At 45.6% G+C, this 27,962-nt stretch overlaps 2 protein-coding genes across 2 annotated transcripts in view; one reads left to right on the forward strand and one right to left on the reverse strand.

Moving 5' to 3' along the window:
* NEK11 (NIMA related kinase 11) overlaps positions 1-531 on the reverse strand; it is a 378,537-nt gene extending 378,006 nt beyond the window's left edge. Inside the window, exon 1 of the mRNA XM_089652057.1 lies at positions 294-531. The gene's annotated coding sequence lies outside the window, so the exon portion shown is untranslated. The remainder of the gene's footprint in view (positions 1-293) is intronic.
* ASTE1 (asteroid structure-specific endonuclease 1) overlaps positions 434-27,962 on the forward strand; it is a 42,414-nt gene continuing 14,885 nt past the window's right edge. Inside the window, exons 1-3 of the mRNA XM_089652056.1 lie at positions 434-515; positions 16,536-16,608; positions 26,608-27,943. Coding sequence (XP_089508182.1) covers positions 26,630-27,943 — 1,314 coding nt within the window. The 5' untranslated portion in view covers positions 434-515; positions 16,536-16,608; positions 26,608-26,629. The remainder of the gene's footprint in view (positions 516-16,535; positions 16,609-26,607; positions 27,944-27,962) is intronic.

Genomic DNA, 27,962 nt, shown 5'->3' on the forward strand with positions numbered 1-27,962 from the left:
GGGGGTAAAACCTTCTGGAGCTCAAGTGGTTAAAATTCCCCCCCCCCCCCCCCCCAAAGATTAGGCATTTAATATATAATCAGAAACAAATTTAACATAAACTATAAATATGTAATATATACAATAAACACGTTCTATCATGGTGTGTCATGAGGGTTCCTTTGATCTGTTATAGTCTCCACATTACAAAGCACATGTCATTAGTAAGTATGTATCTCTATTTGAACTGACAATATAGTTGTTAGTAAGCACAGCTCTCTATATTACTGAACAGTGACAAGTGACTTGATTACCTCAGTGATCACTCTGTGTCTTCCAAACTCTATTAGAAGTCCTTGCTAGCTTGCTGTCAAAGCTTTGTTTACATCTCGGTATCCATAGAAACTGTATGTCAAGCTTCTTCCGGCTCTGCAGACGGCTTTCACATGTCGTCATCAGAGTGCGCCGTGTGTTTACAGCATGGAGCTGTGCTGATGTCTGTGAGTGGTCAGGATCTGAGCCCGGAGACCAAGGCTGTGAGTAGAGGGACTGTTGTAGTGGAGGAGGGTGTGGAGGACATTGTGCAGACACTGCCTGGCATTCCTTCCTGGTATTTACAGACTGCCAGCAGGTTCCCATGTAAGTTTGTCACCTCATCCCTTTAAAACCGAACACATTAATTACACAGGTTCTGTGGCTGATTAACCCCTTTACGCTGAGCGTTCGCAAATATGTGGCTTCTGGGCCTTGACGCTGAGCGGCCGCATATTTGTGTACCATTTGAAAATACATATGTGCTGAGAGCTCATGTTCTGTGCACTCCCAGCACATATGTCAGTGTCTAACTGAAAAGTCCTGATCTCCTCTTGTGATTGGGACCTTTTCCGATCATGTGACAGCAAATTACGGTGGTCACATGACCCTAAAGCCCTGCCCCACCTCCTGGCATCTGAAACCCCTTAAAGGGCAGGGAGGCGCCGGCGCCAAGGGGTTAAGGTGGTAATTAACCGCCTCCCGCCCGCCATATAAGGAAATAAAGGGCGCAAGGCGGTTCTCTCATTCTGGGAGGATACCATATGTCTAATCACGTGTGCGCGGCTCCGGGGGTGATCGGCGGTGCGCTGTGTCCCTCGGACAGCGGATCACCGATCAATGGAAAGAGCTGAAGACGTCGGCTCAGTCATGTGATCAGCTGTGTCCAATCACAGCTGAATCTCTGCAGTTTAGCCCGTGACTGCAAAATGCAGGATCAGGTGCCATTGTTTGCAGTAGCACCTAAAACGTGGTACAGTTTTGTCGTGGTTGCAAGTGTACAATCCAAACGCACACGTTCTTGCATTAGAAATGGCTTTGTGTATAAGTAGGTGCTGCAGCGACTGTCGGCTGGAACCGAACAGAATCAGCAAGGGAGAATGTCACCAGCACACCGAGGATCACCAATATGGGTCCAGAAGTTTTAATGAACGATCACATAGTTACAGCAAGGCAACATTTCAGGATCTCACAGTCCCCCTTCATTGTCACATGCCTGATGATGTGATCGTTCATTAAAACTTTTGAAGCCATATTGGTGATCTTCGGTGTGCTGGTGACATTCTCCCTTACGGTTTTGTCATGATTGTCGCGGGACAAATCGCATCACGTGAAGTTTGTTGCCCAAAAGAAGTTCCTGCACCTTTTTGGGCGACTAGCTTTACATGATGCAAACTGCCGTGCAGTAAATCGCACAACAATCGCGCCAAAACGCATTGCTTGTAGCTTTTTGCCCAAAAGAAGATCCTGCTCCTTTTTGGATGACAAGCTTCACGCAACGCGATTTGCTGAGATTGCCATGCCGTAAATCGCGCGACAATACTGCTCCGCGGTTTAGGTGCCATTGAAAATATTTGACACCTGTATCTGCATTTTGCGATTGTAGTGCATTTGAGAGTGCGGGCAGAATCACAGAAATTCTGATGCAACCCCATCAGAACACCCGGGTGTGAGTGGACACCGGAGCTTGATTTGGCTGCTCAGCTGATGCTAGTACTGAGCGCCCAAGTGCTTCCATGTGTGAGGGTAACCTGAATGAATAAAGTTTTTATTTTTTCCCTCATTGGGGCCCGGGCCTCACTTACTTGCTCAGCAGATGCGCTTCTGCTTTGATTTAAAAAGAGACCGACACTCCCCTTTCTTGATGAGCATCCAATCGGTACACTGCAAGGTCTCTCCCCTCCCTGCTAGTCCCCGAGTGCAGTGCTGGAGAGAGGCAGGGAGGGGAGGAGATAAACAGTGCAGTGTTAAAAACATTAAAAGTTTAAGTCGCCATGAAGCCCCTTTTGTTTTTAAAAGCCCCAGAAACTTCTAAAAGCACCTCAGGTTTAACCACTTCAAGTCCAGACACTTTTACCCCCTTCCTGTCCAGGACAATTTTCAGCTTTCAGTGCTATCACACTTTGAATGACAATTGCGCAGTCATGCAACACTGTACCCATATGAATTTTTTAGCATTTTTTTGAGACAGATAAAACTTTATGTTGGTGGTATTTATTCACCACTGGGATTTTTATTTTTTTGCTATATAAATGAAAAAGTCCAAACATTTTGAAAAAAAAGTGTTTTCTTATAAAATTTTGCAAATAAATAATCTTTCTTCAAAAATTTTTACTTTTTGTTTTTTATATTTAGAGATGAGCGAATCGAAGTATCCGAAGTGGAATTCGAGTCGAATATCGGAAAAATTTCGATTCGTGCCGAATCCGAAAAACAGCCTAATTCGGACGCGCGAATCGAAATTTTTCCGAAAATGGCGGCTGACATGTGCGGCGACGGAGCGGGGATGTCGGGGAAGGCGCGCAGACAAGGCGCGCTGCCCCATAATGCATTCCTCAACGACATGTGATCGCATCAGCCAATCAGCAGCCAGCCAGCCAGCACTGTGTAATGGTCGAGGTATATATAGCGGCCATTTTGGAAATCTTCATTTGCCTGCAGTCATTGAACAGAGGCAGACCGCTCTGTACTAGGGACAGGGACAGAGTTAGGGCCACAGAAACGAGAATTGGGGACAGAGAGAAGTTACTTAGGGACAGAGAACCATTACTCAGGGACACAGACTTGTTAATGAGGGCCACAGAATCGTTATTTAGGGACAAAGAAACGCTAGTTAGGGCCACAGAATTCATACTCAGGGACAGACAGAATTGTTACTCAGTGCCAGAGAATTGTTACTTAGGGCCACAGAAACGTTATTAGGGCCACAGAATTTTTACTCAGGGACAGACAGAATTGTTACTGAGTGCCAGAGAATTGTTACTCAGGGACAGACAGAATTGTTACTGAGTGCCAGAGAATTCTTACTCAGGGCCACAGAATTCATTCTCAGGGACAGACAGAATTGTTACTCAGGGACAGACAGAATTGTTACTGAGTGCCAGAGAATTGTTACTCAGGGACAGACAGAATTGTTACTGAGTGCCAGAGAATTGTTACTCAGGGACAGACAGAATTGTTACTGAGTGCCAGAGAATTGTTACTCAGGGACAGACAGAATTGTTACTGAGTGCCAGAGAATTGTTACTCTCACAGACACAAAATTGTTACTTGCACAGACACAGAATTGTTACTTGCACAGACACACAATTGTTACTCAGGGCCACAGAATTCATACTCAGGGACAGACAGAATTGTTACTGAGTGCCAGAGAATTCTTACTCAGGGCCACAGAATTCATACTCAGGGACAGACAGAATTGTTACTCAGGGACAGACAGAATTGTTACTGAGTGCCAGAGAATTGTTACTCAGGGACAGACAGAATTGTTACTGAGTGCCAGAGAATTGTTACTCTCACAGACACAAAATTGTTACTTGCACAGACACAGAATTGTTACTTGCACAGACACACAATTGTTACTCAGGGCCACAGAATTCATACTCAGGGACAGACAGAATTGTTACTGAGTGCCAGAGAATTGTTACTCAGGGACAGACAGAATTGTTACTGAGTGCCAGAGAATTCTTACTCAGGGCCACAGAATTCATTCTCAGGGACAGACAGAATTGTTACTCAGGGACAGACAGAATTGTTACTGAGTGCCAGAGAATTGTTACTCAGGGACAGACAGAATTGTTACTGAGTGCCAGAGAATTGTTACTCAGGGACAGACAGAATTGTTACTGAGTGCCAGAGAATTGTTACTCAGGGACAGACAGAATTGTTACTGAGTGCCAGAGAATTGTTACTCTCACAGACACAAAATTGTTACTTGCACAGACACAGAATTGTTACTTGCACAGACACACAATTGTTACTCAGGGCCACAGAATTCATACTCAGGGACAGACAGAATTGTTACTGAGTGCCAGAGAATTCTTACTCAGGGCCACAGAATTCATACTCAGGGACAGACAGAATTGTTACTCAGGGACAGACAGAATTGTTACTGAGTGCCAGAGAATTGTTACTCAGGGACAGACAGAATTGTTACTGAGTGCCAGAGAATTCTTACTCAGGGACAGACAGAATTGTTACTGAGTGCCAGAGAATTGTTACTCTCACAGACACAAAATTGTTACTTGCACAGACACAGAATTGTTACTCGCACAGAGACAGAATTGTTACTCGCACAGAGACAGAATTGTTACTCAGGGCCACAGAATTCATACTCAGGGACAGACAGAATTGTTACTGAGTGCCAGAGAATTGTTACTCAGGGACAGACAGAATTGTTACTGAGTGCCAGAGAATTGTTACTCTCACAGACACAAAATTGTTACTTGCACAGACACAGAATTGTTACTTGCACAGACACACAATTGTTACTCAGGGCCACAGAATTCATACTCAGGGACAGACAGAATTGTTACTGAGTGCCAGAGAATTCTTACTCAGGGCCACAGAATTCATACTCAGGGACAGACAGAATTGTTACTCAGGGACAGACAGAATTGTTACTGAGTGCCAGAGAATTGTTACTCAGGGACAGACAGAATTGTTACTGAGTGCCAGAGAATTGTTACTCTCACAGACACAAAATTGTTACTTGCACAGACACAGAATTGTTACTTGCACAGACACACAATTGTTACTCAGGGCCACAGAATTCATACTCAGGGACAGACAGAATTGTTACTGAGTGCCAGAGAATTGTTACTCAGGGACAGACAGAATTGTTACTGAGTGCCAGAGAATTGTTACTCTCACAGACACAAAATTGTTACTTGCACAGACACAGAATTGTTACTCGCACAGAGACAGAATTGTTACTCAGGGCCACAGAATTCATACTCAGGGACAGACAGAATTGTTACTGAGTGCCAGAGAATTGTTACTCAGGGAAGACAGAATTGTTACTGAGTGCCAGAGAATTGTTACTCAGGGACAGACAGAATTGTTACTGAGTGCCAGAGAATTGTTACTCTCACAGACACAAAATTGTTACTTGCACAGACACAGAATTGTTACTCGCACAGAGACAGAATTGTTACTCAGGGCCACAGAATTCATACTCAGGGACAGACAGAATTGTTACTGAGTGCCAGAGAATTGTTACTCAGGGACAGACAGAATTGTTACTGAGTGCCAGAGAATTGTTACTCTCACAGACACAAAATTGTTACTTGCACAGACACAGAATTGTTACTTGCACAGACACACAATTGTTACTGAGTGCCAGAGAATTGTTACTCAGGGACAGACAGAATTGTTACTGAGTGCCAGAGAATTGTTACTCAGGGACAGACAGAATTGTTACTGAGTGCCAGAGAATTGTTACTCAGGGACAGACAGAATTGTTACTGAGTGCCAGAGAATTGTTACTCGCACAGACACAAAATTGTTACTTGCACAGACACAAAATTGTTACTTGCACAGACACAGAATTGTTACTCGCGCAGACACAGAATTGTTACTCAGGGCCACAGAATTCATACTCAGGGACAGACAGAATTGTTACTGAGTGCCAGAGAATTGTTACTCAGGGACAGACAGAATTGTTACTGAGTGCCAGAGAATTGTTACTCAGGGACAGACAGAATTGTTACTGAGTGCCAGAGAATTGTTACTCAGGGACAGACAGAATTGTTACTGAGTGCCAGAGAATTGTTACTCGCACAGACACAAAATTGTTACTTGCACAGACACAGAATTGTTACTCGCACAGACACAGAATTGTTACTCGCACAGACACAGAATTGTTACTCAGGGCCACAGAATTCATACTCAGGGACAGACAGAATTGTTACTGAGTGCCAGAGAATTGTTACTCAGGGACACCTAATCGTTGAATTAAATAGTATGTCAGACAACATGCAGAGGAGTGGCAGAGGAGGCAATGTTTTAGGAGCGAGCAGACGTGGCAGCAGAGGAAGGGGTCGAGGCAGCAGTATTCGCAGCCAGAGGCCAGTGCTCCCGGTGTCATCCAGCGGTCGTGTCTCCACCGACAACCCTGCCGTCATTGATTGGTTGGCTCGGTCGTCTTCCTCTTCCCAGGTCACCTCTGACACCTACAGCCAACGGTCGGTGGGTACGTCAGACACAACCGTTAGTTGGCATGGCCCGGGACCAAGCCCACTGAAATCACGTGTCCTCTACCTGCCCCTGTCCTTTGCTGTTCCCTCACCAAGCGAAGTATCGCATGCTGTGGGCTCAGCCCCACTGTACAGTGAGGAAGAGCTAACAGAGGGCGGTCAGGAACGGGGGGAGACATCGGCCTTTTCAGCAGCCAAGCGAACAAGTACTGGCGAGGAGAGTGGCTCGGTAGCCGGTCTAGAGACAGGTCTGTCTCCTGACCCAGACGCAGCCGAGGGGGCTAGTAGTGAGGCGGAGACCCTACTTGATGATGAGGAGGTTGATCGCACTTGGCACTTGACTCACATAGCTGCTGCCAGGCCCCTAATCTGCCATAGGCCCCTATATACCGCCTCCTCATGCTGCTGCCAAGTCCAGAGTCTGTCATGGTCCCTGTACGGCCTCCCATTGCTGCTGTCTCCATCGCCACACTCTGCTGCCATGTGCCACTTTCAGGTCTCTTCACACTGCTGGTGTGTTAAATTTTTTGACATAGGGTGCAGGCAGATTACGGGCCTCACATAGCTGCTGCCAGGCCCCTAATCTGCCATAGGCCCCTATATACCGCCTCCTCATGCTGCTGCCAAGTCCAGAGTCTGTCATGGTCCCTGTACGGCCTCCCATTGCTGCTGTCTCCATCGCCACACTCTGCTGCCATGTGCCACTTTCAGGTCTCTTCACACTGCTGGTGTGTTAAATTTTTTGACATAGGGTGCAGGCAGATTACGGGCCTCACATAGCTGCTGCCAGGCCCCTAATCTGCCATGGGCCCCTATATACCGCCTCCTCATGCTGCTGCCAAGTCCAGAGTCTGTCATGGTCCCTGTACGGCCTCCCATTGCTGCTGTCTCCATCGCCACACTCTGCTGCCATGTGCCACTTTCAGGTCTCTTCACACTGCTGGTGTGTTAAATTTTTTGACATAGGGTGCAGGCAGATTACGGGCCTCACATAGCTGCTGCCAGGCCCCTAATCTGCCATGGGCCCCTATATACCGCCTCCTCATGCTGCTGCCAAGTCCAGAGTCTGTCATGGTCCCTGTACGGCCTCCCATTGCTGCTGTCTCCATCGCCACACTCTGCTGCCATGTGCCACTTTCAGGTCTCTTCACACTGCTGGTGTGTTAAATTTTTTGACATAGGGTGCAGGCAGATTACGGGCCTCACATAGCTGCTGCCAGGCCCCTAATCTGCCATGGGCCCCTATATACCACCTCCTCCTGCTGCTGCCAGGTCCAGAGTCTCTCATGGGTCCCTGTACGGCCTCCCATTGCTGCTGTCTCCATCGCCACACTCTGCTGCCATGTGCCACTTTCAGGTCTCTTCACACTGCTGGTGTGTTAAATTTTTTGACATAGGGTGCTGCAAGATAACGGGCCTCACATAGCTGCTGCCAGGCCCCTAATCAGCCATGGGCCCCTATACCGCCTCCTCCTGCTGCTGCCAGGTCCAGAGTCTCTCATGGGTCCCTGTACGGCCTCCCATTGCTGCTGTCTCCATCGCCACACTCTGCTGCCATGTGCCACTTTCAGGTCTCTTCACACTGCTGGTGTGTTAAATTTTTTGACATAGGGTGCTGCAAGATAACGGGCCTCACATAGCTGCTGCCAGGCCCCTAATCAGCCATGGGCCCCTATACCGCCTCCTCCTGCTGCTGCCAGGTCCAGAGTCTCTCATGCCATGTGCCACTTTCAGGTCTCTTCACACTGCTGGTGTGTTTAATTTTTTGACATAGGGTGCAGGCAGATTACGGGCCTCACATAGCTGCTGCCAGGCCCCTAATCTGCCATGGGCCCCTATATACCGCCTCCTCATGCTGCTGCCAGGTCCAGAGTCTCTCATGGGTCCCTGTACGGCCTCCCATTGCTGCTTTCTCCATCGCCACACTCTGCCATGTGCCACTTTCAGGTCTCCTCACACACTGCTGGTGTGTTGAATTTTTTGACATAGGGTGCTGGCAGATTACGGGCCTCCCATAGCTGCTGCCAGGCCCCTAATCTGCCATGGGCCCCTATATACCGCCTCCTCATGCTGCTGCCAAGTCCAGAGTCTGTCATGGGTCCCTGTACGGCCTCCCATTGCTGCTGTCTCCATCGCCACACTCTGCCATGTGCCACTTTCAGGTCTCCTCACACACTGCTGGTGTGTAGAATTTTTTGACATAGGGTGCTGGCAGATTACGGGCCTCCCATAGCTGCTGCCAGGCCCCTAATCTGCCATGGGCCCCTATATACCGCCTCCTCATGCTGCTGCCAAGTCCAGAGTCTGTCATGGTCCCTGTACGGCCTCCCATTGCTGCTGTCTCCATCGCCACACTCTGCTGCCATGTGCCACTTTCAGGTCTCTTCACACTGCTGGTGTGTTAAATTTTTTGACATAGGGTGCTGCAAGATAACGGGCCTCACATAGCTGCTGCCAGGCCCCTAATCAGCCATGGGCCCCTATACCGCCTCCTCCTGCTGCTGCCAGGTCCAGAGTCTCTCATGGGTCCCTGTACGGCCTCCCATTGCTGCTGTCTCCATCGCCACACTCTGCTGCCATGTGCCACTTTCAGGTCTCTTCACACTGCTGGTGTGTTAAATTTTTTGACATAGGGTGCTGCAAGATAACGGGCCTCACATAGCTGCTGCCAGGCCCCTAATCAGCCATGGGCCCCTATACCGCCTCCTCCTGCTGCTGCCAGGTCCAGAGTCTCTCATGCCATGTGCCACTTTCAGGTCTCTTCACACTGCTGGTGTGTTTAATTTTTTGACATAGGGTGCAGGCAGATTACGGGCCTCACATAGCTGCTGCCAGGCCCCTAATCTGCCATGGGCCCCTATATACCGCCTCCTCATGCTGCTGCCAGGTCCAGAGTCTCTCATGGGTCCCTGTACGGCCTCCCATTGCTGCTTTCTCCATCGCCACACTCTGCCATGTGCCACTTTCAGGTCTCCTCACACACTGCTGGTGTGTTGAATTTTTTGACATAGGGTGCTGGCAGATTACGGGCCTCCCATAGCTGCTGCCAGGCCCCTAATCTGCCATGGGCCCCTATATACCGCCTCCTCATGCTGCTGCCAAGTCCAGAGTCTGTCATGGGTCCCTGTACGGCCTCCCATTGCTGCTGTCTCCATCGCCACACTCTGCCATGTGCCACTTTCAGGTCTCCTCACACACTGCTGGTGTGTAGAATTTTTTGACATAGGGTGCTGGCAGATTACGGGCCTCCCATAGCTGCTGCCAGGCCCCTAATCTGCCATGGGCCCCTATATACCGCCTCCTCATGCTGCTGCCAAGTCCAGAGTCTGTCATGGGTCCCTGTACGGCCTCCCATTGCTGCTGTCTCCATCGCCACACTCTGCCATGTGCCACTTTCAGGTCTCCTCACACTGCTGGTGTGTTGAATTTTTTGACATAGGGTGCTGGCAGATTACGGGCCTCCTATAGCTGCTGCCAGGCCCCTAATCTGCCATGGGCCCCTATATACCGCCTCCTCATGCTGCTGCCAAGTTCAGAGTCTGTCATGGGTCCCTGTACGGCCTCCCATTGCTGCTGTCTCCATCGCCACACTCTGCCATGTGCCACTTTCAGGTCTCCTCACACTGCTGGTGTGTTGAATTTTTTGACATAGGGTGCTGGCAGATTACGGGCCTCCTATAGCTGCTGCCAGGCCCCTAATCTGCCATAAGCCCCTATATACCGCCTCCTCATGCTGCTGCCAAGTCCAGAGTCTGTCATGGGTCCCTGTACGGCCTCCCATTGCTGCTGTCTCCATCGCCACACTCTGCCATGTGCCACTTTCAGGTCTCCTCACACACTGCTGGTGTGTTGAATTTTTTGACATAGGGTGCTGGCAGATTACGGGCCTCCTATAGCTGCTGCCAGGCCCCTAATCTGCCGTAGGCCCCTATATACCGCCTCCTCATGCTGCTGCCAGGTCCAGAGTCTCTCATGGGTCCCTGTACGGCCTCCCATTGCTGCTGTCTCCATCGCCACACTCTGCCATGTGCCACTTTCAGGTCTCCTCACACTGCTGGTGTGTTCCATTTTTTGTCATAGGGTGCTGGCAGATTATGGGCCTCCCATAACTGCTGCCAGGCCCCTAATCTGCCATGGGCCCCTATACCGACTCCTCATGCTGTGACGTTGCAACAAGGTGGAATTCAACCCTACATATGTTAGACCGCCTTTACGAACAGCAAAAGGCCATCACAGATTTCCTGATGTTAAAAGCAGATAAAGGTACTCCCTGTGTAACTTAGATGTCAGCCATTGGCAGCTCATGCGTGACACCTGCGCTTGCTCAGGCCCTTTGAGGAGGCCACGCTATTCGTGAGTCGGCAGGACTATGGGATGAACGACGTCATTCCTCTGTTGCACGTCCTGGAACAAATGCTGTTAACAATGGCTGGTCAGGGTGCGGTAGACGTGGCGCACAGATCTCAACGCCACATGGCCCCTGTGGGGGCAGGACTGGAAGAAGAGGAGGAGGTAGAGGAGGACATTGGTGCTCAGGAATTATTGAGTGAAATGGGTGGTTTTTCCACTCAGCGGACAGGAGTGGAGGAGCAGGAGCATCTGGTAGAGGAGGAGGAAGAGGAGACAGAGGACCTAGACGCACCGTGGCAGTATGCTGTGGAGATGGAGGCAGGGAGTCCCTCGCATTCCTTGGCACAAATGGCCCATAGCATGCTCGGTTGCTTGCGTAGCGACAGCCGAATAATAACCATCAGACAGAGGGATGACTTTTGGCTGTCCACCTTGTTGGACCCTCGCTACCGTTCAAAAATGGTGGCCTTTTTCACACCTGCTGAGAGGGAGGCCAAAATAACGTACTATAAAAAACACCTATGTAGTCAGCTGGTCTCTGCCTGTCTGCGCCAACGTCCATCCTCAGACACTGTGGGCCCTGTGCGCTCGTGTTCCGCTGCCATGGCAGCAGGGGAGGGGTGGGGTGGTAGGAGCAGTGGCAGCTCCACCAGCAGCGGCTGCCTCAGTCTGCAGTCGATGATGAGTAGCTTTCTTCACCAGCGCAGTGAGGAAACTACTAACCAGCCGCAGCAGCAGCAGCAGCATCAGGTGGACCTGGAGCAGGACCTCAAACAACAGGCTTAGGCCTACTTGGACAGCACCCTGCCAACCGAGGTAGACAATCCCCTTGACTACTGGGCAACGAAACTTGACCTTTGGCCCCAACTAGCTGAATTTGCCCTTGAAAGGCTGTCATGCCCGGCCAGTAGCGTGGCATCGGAGCGCGTGTTTAGTGCGGCAGGAGGTATTGCAACTCCGCGGAGGACACGACTGTCCACCCAAAGTGTGGAGAGACTCACGTTTGTGAAAATGAATCAGGCGTGGATTAGTCTGGATTTCAAACCACCAGTTCCTGACACAACTGACTAAATCCGCCATGAATCATGCCCCAAACATGTGCCACTTTCAGGTCTCCTCACACTGCTGGTGTGTTCCATTTTTTGTCATAGGGTGCTGGCAGATTACGGGCCTCCCATAGCTGCTGCCAGGCCCCTAATCTGCCATGGGCCCCTATACCGCCTCCTCATGCTGCTGCCAAGTCCAGAGTCTCTCATGGGTCCCTGTACGGCCTCCCATTGCTGCTGCCTCCATCGCCACACTCTGCCATGTGCCACTTTCAGGTCTCCTCACACTGCTGGTGTGTTCCATTTTTTGTCATAGGGTGCTGGCAGATTACGGGCCTCCCATAGCTGCTGCCAGGCCCCTAATCTGCCATGGGCCCCTATACCGCCTCCTCATGCTGCTGCCAGGTCCAGAGTCTCTCATGGGTCCCTGTACGGCCTCCCATTGCTGCTGTCTCCATCGCCACACTCTGCCATGTGCCACTTTCAGGTCTCCTCACACTGCTGGTGGGTTCCATTTTTTGTCATAGGGTGCTGGCAGATTACGGGCCTCCCATAGCTGCTGCCAGGCCCGTAATCTGCCATGGGCCCCCGTACCGACTCCTCATGCTGCTGCCAGGCCCGTAATCTGTCATGGGCCACTGTTGTCGCTTGTTGGCATATTCCGCTCGTTCAGATGCTCCTTCTCCTGCTACTCCTCTTCACGGATTCCGTCAGCAGTCTTTCTTGGAATCCGTTTCCAAGAGACAACAGTTTGCGAGCACGCACCCGACGGTGCAGAAGCTGAACGTCCTCCTGTCCAAGTTGCTGCTGCCAGGCTCGTAATCTGTCATGCGCCCCTGTACCGCCTCCTCATGCTGCTGCCAGGTCCAGAGTGTGTCATGGGCCCCCGTACCGACTCCTCATGCTGCTGCCAGGCCCGTAATCTGTCATGGGCCCCTGTACCGCCTCCCCATGCTGCTGCCAGGTCCAGAGTGTGTCATGGGTCCCTGTACGGCCTCCCATTGCTGCTGCCAGGCCCGTAATCTGCCATGGGCCCCTGTACCGACTCCTCATGCTGCTGCCAGGCCCGTAATCTGTCATGGGCCCCTGTACCGCCTCCTCATGCTGCTGCCAGGTCCAGAGTGTGTCATGGGTCCCTGTACGGCCTCCCATTGCTGCTGTCTCTATCGCCACACTCTGCCATGTGCCACTTTCAGGTCTCCTCACACTGCTGGTGGTTTCCATTTTTGTCATAGGGTGCTGTATGGCCTCCCATTGCTGCTGCCTCCACCGCCACACTGTGGCTCCACACTCTGGTTTTGGCCCCGTGACTGCCCAAATGAGTGAAGTGTGCGGTGATTCTAAGATCGACGGCACTCATCTGCATGTCATACTGACTGACAGTATTATTTCTCTTCCCCAGCAGACTCCAAGGGCATTTAAATTAAAGGTACAGTGTTCTGCACTAATATTAAGTCTCTCTGAAGCCTAGAAACACCCTTTTTTAAGTTAAATTCACAGCGAATTTATTCGACTCGAATCGAATATTGTCCACGAATTCGCCGAATCAGTCGAATCGAATTTTTCATTTCTTCGCTCATCTCTATTTATATTATTATTTATGTGTTTTGTTTTTTTTTAACATACTATCACCCTAGCAGTACAGTGTCACCATAGTGACACTGTACTACTTGTGGAGGGTGATGAAGATTTTTTGTTTTCTTTTTTTTTTTTACACTGATTGCTTTTACACCCATAAAGGCTGTAAAATAAATCATTTCTCCTTCTCTCTGGCTGCATTCTTGTAGCCATTGCGAAATACTGTGAGAGCTGTGATTGGTCACAGCTTGTCACATGGTACAAGACTGTTGTGAATAGCCTTGTACCATGTGACCTCTGTGATCATTCACAGATTTCACTAGTAGTAAGCAATGATGTCAGAAATGACATCTTGCTTACTACTATTCATCTGATCACTGATTGGCCAATCAGTGATCACATGATCGAGACCTCACACAGAGGTCCCGTACAGTGATCGGTGTTCCGCTGTGTCCTCTGGACACAGCGGACACCAGATCGCGGTGACGCTCGCTTCCAGGGAGCGTGCACAGGCAGTGAGTGTGGGAGGACATTTATAAACAGCCACCTGCTCTTGCACTGCTCCCGTCCGGCTGTTTACGTACATGGACCGGACGGGAAGTGGTTAAATACGGTTTTATATGGTTTTGGTTTTAAAAAAATTTCTTATCAGGACAAGTAGATTGGGACCCTGATTTAGTCCTTTGGACAAGTAGTTTTAAAAAAATGTTCACACCCCTGTAGTGTGGTCAGTTTTTAATAGGAAATCAGAGGGACTGGCAGGAACACCAGGAATTTCACTCAAAGGAATCAATACAAAGAGAATAGGATACATTTTCATAAAAGTACATGGTGCAACAGACACATATCAGGAATATGAAATGTGGGGTTTACATATTCTTTAAGGTTGTCCAAAATGGAAAATAAGTTTTGGATTTAGTTCTACTTTAACCACTTGAGTACTAGACTGTATATACCCCTTCATTAGCAGGTCCACTGGGTGTCCAGGACACCTGAATGCGTGACGTGGACATTGGACATGCAGCAGCAGGGTAATCTCAGGATTCTGAAGACTACTGATGTCAGCAGAAGGGACGCCATAACAGCACTGGTTCAGTGATCCTCTCCACCTGGAAATAGCAGTACTGAGGGACCTGGATGGGGAAGGGAGTCGCTGTTGTTTAAATAAAGATATAATTACTTAATGGTTCTTCCTTCCTCCGTTGTAAGTGGAAAGAGCAGGTTCTGCAATGTATGCACTACACTGTTTACTTTTATTATCACTGGGGTTGGTCATCACAGCAACGACAGGGTACAGAGACACTTGGATCAGCTCTGTACACTGTCTGTGAACCAAGCTGTTTAACGACGAATCTGTTGACAACCATTAACAGGCACACTGGCTGCCCGAGGTTGATTGCTACATTGCTGTTTATAACCCACACTGCAGAAATAAGCATCCACCACGTTGCTGTTCATAAACAAAGGGCAAGAGTTAGGTGGTTAAACTTCACAGCAATCGCATCAGGCAAGATGCAGCTCCTAGTGGTTTATGGTCTCACTATGTCAAGAGCTTCCTGCTGGTCTGCATTCTTTTCCTTTATCCACCCATCTCTAGTTCATTCATTTCAGATACTTTTATAGCGCTGAAAATTTACACTCACGTTTCACAATTTACATTCACATCAGTCCCTAACCCTCAAGGGGCGTACAGTCTAAGGTCCCTAACTTACATTCATACATACACATAATAGGGCCAATTTAGACAGGAACCAATTACCTACCAGCATGTCTTTGGAGTGTGGGGGGAAACCGGAGTACCTGGAGGAAACCCACACAGGCACAGGGAGAACATGCAAACTCCAGGCAGGTGGTGCCATGGTTGGGATTTGAACTAATGACCCAAGTACTGCCAGAAGTGCTATCCATTTATGCACTGTGTTAACTCTTTCTTGTCGAACGTATCCACACTTGAGTATCTATCTATAAATGTTTTAACACATTTTTCTGATTGGATCCATTTCCTAGATTGTAAGATCCAAGGAGCAGGGCCCTCCTATCCCTCTTGTGTTGTTGCTGTATTGTCTCCCGTTATATTGTAAAGCACTGAGCAAACTGTTGGCGCTATATAAATCCTGTATAATAATAATAATTTGGAAAAAATTGTGAATCCTGGGTGAAAGTTGTAGAAACAAATGTATAAGTAGACCCCCTAAGTCTCTATGTATACACAAAGACAAACGTTTCTTTCTTCCGATAGGTCTGTAACACATTTATTTATTACAGTTACCTATATAGCACTGTCAACTTACGCAGCGCTTTACATATATATTGTACATTCACATCAGTCTCTAACCCTCAAGGGGCGTACAGTCTGAAGTCCCTAACTCACATTCATACATACACATACTAGGGACAATTTAGACAGGATCCAATTAACCTACCAGCATGTCTTTGAAGTGTCGGAGGAAACTGGAGTATCTGGAGGAAACCCACGCAGGCACAGGAAGAACATGCAAACTCCATGCAGTTGGTGCTGTGGTTGGGATTCGAACCAATGACCCCTAGTACTGCCATTTGAGGAGATTTACTAAAACTTGTGCAATCGGAATCTGGTGCAGCTGTGCATGGTAGCCAATCAGCTTATAACTTCAACTTGTTTGAGTAAGCTTTAACAATAAACCCTGGAAGCTGTTTGATTTTTTTTTTCAGAGTTGCACCATATTTTGCATTCTCCAGTTTTTGTTAAACAACCCCCCTATTTGTCCTAGTGGCTATGGTCAGCAGACCAGAGAGGATGATTTTCCTCAATCAGTGCATTGACAGTGTTAGTAGGCATCCATGCAACAACTTAGCACTGTGCTAAGCTCCACCAGATTTTGCACTCTCACGTTTTAGTAAATAGCCCCAGTTCTGTCAAATTCTCCTGATCTCCATTCACTTATTTCTATTAAATACAATACCCTATACAGGAAGTAATTTCCCATGCCTTTATATCATGTCTCATATCTTATTATTCATTTGTTCTAAATTTGTCTAAATCAGTTTTATTATTTAATTCAGATTTTTTTTCTAACCATATGACCCAATGCAGAGACTGACGAATGAAAACCAAAGTGGAAGATCTCCAGGGGCACAACTATCATTGAGGTCTGAGCAAGGAACAGGTTAGTTCCCGAGGCTGATACTAATTACAGGTCCTGCTCTCAAAGTAGCCTGAAAGAGAGAAAGTGTCTGGCTGAGGGTCTACTCTGACAGAGTTCTGATATGTGCATTTGTATATCCCTCCTAGATTGTAAGCTCCAAGGAGCAGGGCCTTCAAATCCCTCTTGTATTGAACTGTATTGTTACTGTATTGTCTCCCGTTATATTGTAAAGCGCTGAGCAAACTGTTGGCGCTATATAAATCCTGTATAATAATTTGTATAACTGTAAAATCTGAGACGTATACTCCCAATGTGGAACGTCATGTCCCTTCATGTATACTTTACCATATATATATACAGTGCATCCAGAAAGTATTCACAGCTCTTAACTTTTGCCATGTTTTGTTATGTTACAGCCTTATTCAAATATGGATTAAATTGTTTTTTTTCCTCAACATTCTACAAACAATACCCCATAATAACAACGTGAAAGAAGTTCGTTTTGAAATCTTTGCAATTTATTAAAAATAAAAAACTAAAAAAAAACACATGTACATAAGTATTCACAGCCTGTGCTCAATACTTTGTTGAAGCACCTTTAGCACCAATTACAGCCTCAAGATACTACAGGCAATGCTCTCACTAGCTCCTGGAAGAGTGTTATTATGTGAGTGGCAAATCTGATCACTAAATAAATTACCATTTTAAAAAGGATAAGGCACCATGGTTTCTGTTTTTCTCCTATGATATCCATCTGAGATACAATGAACAGAGGCTATTCAAAGGTGGAGGGAGACCCCTGGAAGGGAAAAGGGAGAGATCCATCTATCCATCCATTTCCTCTATACAGTACACTGATAGAGTGGAGAGACCCCAGGTGGAAGATCATATTATTACAACGGTCCATTTCATATCTGGAGGATTTTTTTACAAAAGGAGGAATAAGGTTACATCAGTCCTATGAGGACAACAAGCGTTTTTTGCCTATTATCTTAGGCAAAATACAAGGTGAGCGCATATTAAGTACACACTGCACGTGGATTTTGGGAGTGGCAGTTTTTGATGCTGAACTAATTGGAAGAGGACTTTGTGCACTTTTTTAAATTTTGTATTATCACAATTTTTTTCTTATATTTAGATTTATATAAATTTTTTAAATATGGACTTGGATATATTGATATGATGATTTTTTGTTTTCACTAAGAATAGTTAGCACAATAATATATTTATATAGAGTGATATATGTGATACACAGTATAATTTTTATTAATCTCTATTAATATCAATTTTTTATTAATTTATATCAATTTTTTAATTTTAATTTTTATTTCATTTTTATCAATATATGGGAGCGCGACACTGCTTTATATATATTACTTTTAGTTACAGCCTCAAGTTGCTTTGAGTATGATGCTACAAGCTTGGCACACCTATTTTTAGGCAATTTCTTCCATTCTTCTTTGCAGTACCTCTCAAGCTCCATCAGGTTGGATGGGGAGCGTCAGTGCACAGCCATTTTCAGATCTCTCCAGAGATTTTCAATCGGGTTCAAGTCTGGGCTATATCTGGGCCACTCCATAGCCACTCCTTTGTTATCTGGGCTGTGTGCTTAAGGTTGTTGTCCTGTTGAAAGATGAACCCTTGCCCCAGTCTAAGGTCCAGAGAGCTCTGGAACAGGTTTTCATCAAGGCTGTCTGTACATTGCTGCATTCATCTTTCCTTCGATCCTGACTAGTCTCCCAGTTCCTGCCGCTGAAAAACATCCCCACAGCATGATGCTGGCACCACCATGCGTCTCTTTAGGGATGGTATTGGCAGGTGGTGGGCGGTGTCTGGTTTCCTCCAGACATGACATTTGGCATTCAGGCCAAAGAGGTCAATCTTTGTTTCATCAGACCAGAGAGTTTTGTTTCTCATGGTCTGAGAGTCCCTCAGGTGTCTTTTCTCAAACTCCAGGCGGGCTGCCATTTGCCTTTTACTGAGGAGTGGCTTCCATCTGGCCACTCTACCATACAGGCCTGATTGTTGGAGTGCTGCAGAGATGGTTGTTCTTCTGGAAGGTTCTCCTCTCTCTACAGAGAAATGCTGGAGCTCTTTCAGAGTGACCATCGGGTGCTAATTTTGGCCAGGCGGCCCAATCTAGGAAGATTCCTGGTTCCAAACTTCTTCCATTTACAGATGATGGAGGCCACTGTGCTCATTGGGACCTTCAATGCTGCAGAAATATTTCTGTACTCTTCCCCAGATCTGTGCCTTGATGCAATCCTGCCTCAGAGGTCTACGGACAATTCCTTGGACCTCATGGCTTGGTTTGCGCTCTGAGATGCACTGTTAAATGTGGGACCTTATATAGACAAGTATATGCCTTTCCTAATCATGTCCAATCATCTGAATTTCCCACAGGCGGACTCCAATCAAGTTGTGAAAACATCTCAAGGATGATCAATGAGAACAGGATGTACCGGAGCTCAATTTTGAGTGTCATGGCAAAGGCTGTGAATACTTATGTACATGTAGTTTTGTTTTTCGTTTTTTATTTTTAAGAAATTACAAAGATTTTAAAACAAACTTCTTTAACGTTGTCATTGTGGGGTATTGTTTGTAGAATGTTGAGTAAAAAAATTAATTTAATCCATTTTGGAATAAGGCTGTAACAAAATGTGGCAAAAGTCAAGCTCTGTGAATACTTTCTGGATTTCTGGATGCACTGTGATATATATATATATATATATATATATATATATATATATATATATATATACAGTCATGGCCGAAATTGTTGGCACCCTTGATATTTCTCCAGGAAATCATGTATTTCTCACGAAACGTATTGCATTAACACATGTTTTGCTATACACATGTTTATTCCCTTTGTGTGTATTGGGACAAAACAAAAAAAGGGAGGAAAGAAAGCAAATTCGACATAATGTCACACAAACCTCCAAAAATGGGCTGGACAAAAGTATTGGCACCCTTTCACAACTGCGGATAAATAAGAATGTTACAAGCATGTGATGCTCCTGTAAACTCACCTGGGGCAAGTAACAGGTGTGGGCAATATAGAAATCACACCTGAAAGCAGATAAAAAGGAGAGACGTTCACTTAACCTTTGCATTGTGTGTCTGTCTGTGCCACACTAAGCATGGACAACAGAAAGAGGAGACGAGAACTGTCTGAGGACCTGAGAACCAAAATTGTGGCAAAATATCAACAATCTCAAGGTTACAAGTCCATCTCCAGAGAACTAGATTTGCCTTTGTCCACAGTGCGCAACATTATCAAGAAGTTTGCAACCCATGGCACTGTAGCTAATCTCCCTGGTCGTGGACGGATGAGGAAAATTGATGAAAGATTGCAACGCAGAATAGTCCGGATGGTGGATAAGCAGCCCCAAACATGTTCCAAAGACATTCAAGCTGTCCTGCAGGCTCAGGGAGCATCAGTGTCAGCGCGAACTATCCGTCGACATTTAAATGAAATGAAACGCTATGGCAGGAGACCCAGGAGGACCCCACTGCTGACACAGAGACATAAAAAAGCAAGACTACAGTTTGCCAAAATGTACTTGAGTAAGCCAAAAGCCTTCTGGGAAAACGTCTTGTGGACAGATGAGACCAAGATAGAGCTTTTCGGTAAAGCACATCATTCTACTGTTTACCGAAAACGGAATGAGGCCTACAAAGAACAAAACACAGTACCTACGGTAAAATATGGTGGAGGTTCAATGATGTTTTGGGGTTGTTTTGCTGCCTCTGGCACTGGGTGCCTTGACTGTGTGCAAGGCATCATGAAATCTGAGGATTACCAAAGGATTTTGGGTCGCACTGTAGGGCCCAGTGTCAGAAAGCTGGGTTTGCGTCCAAGATCCTGGGTCTTCCAGCAGGACAATGACCCCAAACATACGTCAAAAAGCACTCAGAAATGGATGGCAAAGAAGCGCTGGAGAGTTCTGAAGTGGCCAGCAATGAGCCCAGATCTAAATCCCATTGAACACCTGTGGAGAGATCTTAAAATTGCTGTTGGGAAAAGGTGTCCTTCCAATAAGAGAGACCTGGAGCTGTTTGCAAAGGAAGAGTGGTCCAAAATTCCGGGTGAGAGGTGTCAGAAGCTTATTGATGGTTATAGGAAGCGACTGATTTCAGTTATGTTTTCCAAAGGGTGTGCAACCAAATATTAAGTTAAGGGTGCCAATACTTTTGTCCAGCCCATTTTTGGGGTTTTGTGTGACATTATGTCATATTTGCTTTTCTGCCTCTGTTTTATATTTGTTCCAATACATACAAAGGGAATAAACATGTGTATAGCAAAACATGTGTTAATGCAATACCTTTTTTGTGTGAAATACTTGATTTTCAGGAAAAATATCAAGGGTGCCAACAATTTCGGCCATGACTGTATATATATCCTATTTTGGCATAGGAGCTGTAGAGTAAATAAGTAGACATTGGGGGTTATTTACTAAAACTGCAAGGTGAAAAATATGGTGCAGCTCTCCATAGAAACAATTCACCTTTTAGGTTTTATTGTCAAAGTTTAACTGAACAAGCTAAAGTTAGAAGCTGATTGGCTACCATGCACAGCTGCACCAGGTTCTGAGTTCTCCAGTTTTAGTAAATCCCCCCTCCATTGTGTTTTTAGTGCAAGGTCTGCTTTGAGCATGCTGATCTCTTAATGGTTAGTAATGTCTCCTTTAACTAGTTGCCGACCACAGATAGCCGAATGACGGCTTCACTGTGGCCGGCCAGTTCTGGGTGGACGTCATATGACGTCCCCCCAGAACGCGCTCTCCTGCGCGCCCCACACAGCTGATCACGTGATGTGGTAAAAGGCCGATCCCAGCAGCCTTTTACCACGTGATCACAGGGAAATGCAAGTGCCGGTTCTCGGCTGCACTTTCCTCACGCTGTCAGATTGTGAGGAAAGTACTGCCGAGAACCGGCAGTTGTCACAGCGGGGATCGGCACTGATCATCAGGACACTGATGATCAGTGCCCTGATGATCGGTGCCCAGCAGTGCCACCCGCAAGTTCCGCCCACCTGTGCCCAGCAGTGCGCCCACTAGCTCTGCCCACCTGTGCCCAGCAGATCACCCACCTGTGCCCAGCAGTGCACCCACCTGTGCCACTCTGCAGTGTCACCTGTGCCCAGAAGTTCCACCTACCTGTGCCCAGAAGTGCCACCCACCTGTGCCCACCCACCTGTGCCCACCAGTGCCACCCACCTGTGCCCACCCACCTGTGCCCACCCACCAGTGCTGTCCACCAGTGCCACCCACCAGTGCAGCCCAGCAGTGCTGCCAGTCAGTGCCACCAGTCAGTGCCCAGGGGTTGTGCCAGTCAGTGCCCAGCAGTGATGCCAGTCAGTGCCGTCTATCAGTACCCATCATCAGTGTCACCTATCAGTGCCGCCTATCACTGCTGCATATTAGTGCCGCCTATCCGTGACACCTCATTAGTGCTGTCTATCAGTGCCGCCTATCCGTGCCACCTCATTAGTACTGCCTATCAGTGCCCATCAGTGCTGCCTCATCAACACACATCAGTGAAGGAGAAAAAATACCTGTTTGAAAAATTTTATAATAGAAACAAAGAAAATTTTTTTTTTCAAATTTTTTGCACTTTTTTTATTTATAGCGCAAAAAGTAAAGCGCCCAGTGGCAATTAAATACCACCAAAAGAAAGCTCTATTTGTGAGAAAAAAATGATCAATATTTCATATGGGTACAATGTTGCATGACCGTGCAATTGTCAATCAAATTCAAATTCAGCGGCAGCGCTGAAAGGTGAAAATTGGCCTGGTAAGGAAGGGGGTATAAGTGCCTGGTAGGCAAGTGGTTAAAGCTGGAGTAGGGGGACATCTGGTGGCCAATTTAAAGAATGACAAAATAGATCCACAGTGAATTCTATAACAAATAAAAAGACAAGGTATACAGTGCTAAATAAATGATATAGAGAAAACACTGATGACAAAGTATCTGTTAAAACAAAATGATAATTCTGAAAGCCTGTTAAAATTCCAAATATGGTATACCATATTTGGAACTTTAACAGGCTTTCAGCATTATCATTTTGTTTTAACAGATACTTTGTCATCAGTGTTTTCTCTATATCATTTATTTAGTGCTGCATACCTTGTCTTTTTATTTGTTCTAGTTATAAGGTGTTGAGGTTTACCTTGTATGCCAGCTGCTGCGGTTTATTGTTTCACTTTGCGCTCACTTACCTTATTATCAGTATTCACAGAGAATTCTATGTTTATCATTTATTTTGGAGACTGCAATGTTGAACAAAACTTATGTTTATTATTTAACTTATGCTATTTAAACTTCATGTAATCAGAGTCTTGGATTAATAGACTCAGTCCGGGGAATTAGATACGTTTCTTGAGTCATTATAATGGAAGCTATCAAGAGTGGCATGTGCCACATTAGCTAAGAAGTTAGACTTGTTTCAGGTCTATCTGCACCACCTGCACCAGTTTCTACTTCACAGCAAAATAGAAAGTGTCACAAGGTCTGCACCTTATATAAAAAAAACTGCCACAGATTCCCATCATGTGTGACCTAGTGTACAAAATGTAAGCTGACAGCAGACAACACATATCCCTCTCTCTGCTCTTGCAGTGATTACAATGCACTAGCAGAGCTTGCAACAACCATCCTTCTCTGAGCCGAGCAGGAGAATAGGGATAGGAGCATGGCGCTCCAGCTGTTTTGTTCTCTGTGCTGTGTCTGTTATAGACACAGCAGAATAGACAAATGGTCTCTCCTAATTAGCAAAGGAGAGTGTGCTTCATCATCTGCTCCATTTTTTTATGTGAACAGTGGTTCAACATTTTGTTTGCACCACTCTTTGTTAATTCTCCCTATTTTCTTGGGCAAGGTATTTATTCTGACAAAAAACTATGGCACACCACACCATAGCACACAGGATTCTAGCTAGAGGTAATAACTGTGTCTCCTAATTTAGAGAGATACTGAAAAGGAGCAATGATGTTCTCTTTTAATTTCACTGAATTGATTTTGTATGTTTTTATTGAGATGCTTTCCTTAATCAGGAACTTTAAGAGGCAGCATAAAATACTGTATATCTATGCTGGTCTGAGGCCACTTAGAAATCCTGTCTGTTGATCTTCTCCTAGAATTGATTTAAATATTTAAGTTAGGCCCCATGCACCCAGGTGCATTTGGTGCGAATTCTAAATGCACCTGGAAACATTTAAATGTTTTTGTGTGACAATGTACTTCTAGACACTCAGCATCTGGGTGCATTCAGTCTAGTTGCGTTTACAAAAAATAGAAATTTCTGGGATTGTTCAGCCTGGTGTTATGTGGTTAAACACAGCTAAACCCAGGATAGCATGTGAAGTATAAAAGTTGTTTATACTTATCAACATAAACTGCGGATCACTTTTCAGAGGATGGTAAGCAGTACTGAAGTCTGAAAGAAGCCTTACAAACCCTGTTTTAATGCATTTATAAATGATAAGGTGTCAAAGCAAGCCATATCTACTAATTGCTGTGGAAGTGTCCATACTGTGAAAGGGGTTTGCTCTCCAATCCAAAGCTTCCCGGTATTCCACTGCTTTGACTACTGATCCTATTAGTGTGGTACTTAAGCTGGCCATACATTGATTGGATTTTGATGTATCCTGCTGAATCTGCTGCTGGTTTGTGGGTGGCTCTAAAAGCAAAATGGCTAGGTGGAAAATTGTTGGCTCAGCTGATTACTTTATTAAATCAGCTGCAGTCATTATTTGAGTATTCTGACAGCCATGGGTGCTGGCTGTGAGAATACAATAGTTGGCAGGGGAGACTAATGCAGGCCATAGATGGGGAGAAAAACGGCAGATTTTCGGCCGATTAACGAACTATCGGTCGGTCTAAAAAACTTACCTGACCACCAATTATTACGAAAATCGGCCGATTAATGAGTAACCTATAACGGGAAATGATGTCATTTTGTGGCCTTTGTGATCCTTTTTCGGAAAACGATCGTTCGTTTTTGACCATCAATGAGGATAAAGTCGGGCGTTTTTCGAAAATTTTCCAACATCACCGATAATCTGAAAGTCCAAAATACACGAAAAACGGCCGACAAAATCGTCCACTAACGATAAGATAATTGGCCGGTTTTATTTTCGGACGAAAAATCGGCCGTTTTTCTCCCCATCTATGGCCTGCATAAGTCAACCTGTGCTGTTTAGTATGGATGGAGGAACAAGAGAAATCTATGTGTGTAGACCAGATTTAGGCTAACCAGTCGACTGAGATACAAGGGCAGCACAAGACAGTAGGCCAAAGGGTGAATGAAGTGTGTGTGTGTGCGCGTATATATATATATTGAATATAAAAAGTCTACACACCCGTTAAAATGTCAGCTTTCTGTGATGTAAAAAAATTAATCAGAGATAAATCATTTCAGAACTTTCCACCTTTTAATGTGACCTATAAACTGTACAACTCAATTGAAAAACAAACTGAAATCTTTTAGTGGGGGGGAAGAAAACAAAAAACTAAAATAATGTGGTTACATAAGTACACCTTCTTATAACTGGGGATGTAGCTGTGTTCAGAATTAGGCAATCACATTCAAAATCATGTTAAATAGGAGTCAGTACACACCTACCATCATTTAAAGTGCCTCTGATTAACCCCAAATAACGTTCAGCTGTTCTAGTAGGTCTTTCCTGACATTTTTTTAGTCGCATCCTACAGCAAAAGCCATGGTCTGCAGAGAGCTTCCAAAGCATCAGAGGGATCTCATTGTTAAAAGGTATCAGTCAGGAGAAGGGTACAAAAGCATTTCCAAGGCATTGGATATACCATGGAACACAGTGAAGCCAGTCATCATCAAGTGGAGAAAATATGGCACAACCAAGAACTGGACGTCCCTCCAAAATTGATGAGAAGAAAACTGGTCTGGAAGGCTGCCAAGAGGCCTACAGCAACATTAAAGGATCTGTAGGAATATCTGACAAGTACTGGCTGTGTGGTACATGTGACAACAATCTCTCGTATTCATCATATGTCTGGGCTATGGGGTAGAGTGGCAAGATGGAAGCCTTTTCTTACAAAGAAAAACATCCAAGCCTGGCTAAATTTTGCAAAAACACATCTGAAGTCTCGCAAAAGTATGTGGGAAAATGTGTTATGATCTGATGAAACCAAGGTGGAACTTTTTGGCCATAATTCCAAAAGATATGTTTGGCGCAAAAACAACACTGCACACCACCAAAAGAACACCATACCCACAGTGAAGCATGGTGGTGGCAGCATCATGCTTTGGGGCTGTTTTTCTTCAGCTGGAACTGGGGCCTTAGTCATGGTAGAGGGAATTATGAACAGTTCCAAATACCAGTCAATATTGGCACAAAACCTGCAGTCTTCTGCTAGAAAGCTGAACATGAAGAGAAACATCTTTCAGCATGACAATGACCCAAAGCATACATCCAAATCAACAAAGGAATGGCTTCACTAGAAGAAGATTAAGGTTTTGGAATGGCCTAGCCAGAGCTCAGACCTGAATACGATGGAAAATCTGTGGGGTGATCTGAAGAGGGCTGTGAACAAGAGATGCCTTTGCAATCTGACATATTTGGAGTTTTTTTTGCAAGGAAGAGTGGGCAAATATTGGCAAGTCAAGATGTGCCATGCTGATAGACTCATACCCAGAAAGACTGAGTGCTGTAATAAAATCAAAAGCTGCTTCAACAATGTATTAGTTTAAGGGTGTGCACACTTATGCAACCATATTATTTTAGTTTTTTATTTGTACTTTTCTTCACCTAAAATAATTCAGTTTGTTGTTCAACTGAGTTGTACAGTTTATAGGTTACATTAAAGGTGGAAAAAGTTCTGAAATGATTTATCTTTGTCTCATTTTTTTTACGTCACAGAAATGTGACATTTTAACAGGGGTGTGTAGACTTTTTATATCCACTGTATATATCACAAATTGTCTTTATATGGAAAAATCTATGCATGTATTGTTAATAATCTGCATTATTCTGTGTTACAGATCTGCCTGCCAAACTATCAGAATGGGAATTCAGGGATTAATGAGCTTTGTGGGGTCAAACCGACACTTCTGCAACAATGTGCAGATGAGAAACACAAAACTTATTATCGATGGAAACAATCTGTACCACAAATTATACTTTGATTCTGGTTTGGACCTTGTGCATGGTGGAAACTATGACGCATTTACTGACATACTTAATAAATTCTTTGAAAGTCTGGCAGTGTGCAACATACAAGCTTACGTTGTGTTGGATGGAGGCTGTGATATATCGGATAAAAAACTGGAAACCCAAAAGCAACGTTTCAGGGACAAAATTGCGATGGCAGCAAACCTGTCAACTGGAAAAGGTGGCAGTGTGCTCCCTCTTCTGATAAGGGAGGTATTCCTGCAGGTCTTGAGAAAGCTGAATGTGCCATTTGTCCAGAGTTTCTCAGAAGCCGATAGGGAAATTGTTGCTCTAGCCAATCTGTGGAACTGCCCTGTGCTGACCTTTGACAGCGACTTCTGTATCTTTGATATAAAGGCTGGCTATTGTCCCCAGAATACCTTTCAATGGAAAAACATTGGCTCTGTAAAAGAAAGCCATGACTGTTATATAACGGCACACAGTTTCTCGGCACAGAGATTTTGCAATTATTTTAACAACTTGAACATGTCTTTGTTGCCTCTTTTTGCAGTTCTCACTGGCAATGATTACATCAGCCTACCAGCTTTGGAGACCTTTTTTAGTAGGGTTCATTTTCCGTTAGGAAATGTGAGTCACACTGGCCGGAAACATTTTCGGATTCAAGGCCTATTAAATTGGCTGTCTAGATTTGCAAATGTAGAGGAAGCCATGGAGAATGTGCTGAAGTATCTTAACCTGAAGGATCAGGAGTCAGTCAGACAGCTCCTTTATTCAGCCATGGAAGAGTATGACCTCAGTGACACAGTCAACCTCGAGACATTTTTTCATGGAGGTTTGTATGTTTCTCCCACTGCAGTGCAGCTGAACTTGCCAGATTGGGTACAAAACGCTTTAGCAAAAGGTGCTCTCTCTCCACTGCTGAGTGATGCTTTGGTACTAAAGAGAGTATTTCTTCATGCACAGGTTGAGGACTTTAGGAGGATATCTGCCCACAATGTAACACAGCCTATTCGTAAAGTTATCTATGCACTCCTACTGAACATGTACCAGAGCTCACAAGCTGAACTTCAAGAAAATAAGAGGAATATGCACATATTTGTTGAAGAGTTTGACAGATTGGAGACTAATCTGAGAAGATCAAGAGTAGAGATTAGTTTTATTTCTGAAGATAGTAATGAAGATCTTTCACTTCAGAATCTTCCAGGGGTAAGGTACTGGAGCTGAT

Source organism: Staurois parvus, unplaced genomic scaffold (assembly GCF_062004578.1).
Source record: "Staurois parvus isolate SC_StPar_1 unplaced genomic scaffold, SC_StPar_1.0 ptg000670l, whole genome shotgun sequence".
NCBI classification, from domain to species: domain Eukaryota; kingdom Metazoa; phylum Chordata; class Amphibia; order Anura; family Ranidae; genus Staurois; species Staurois parvus.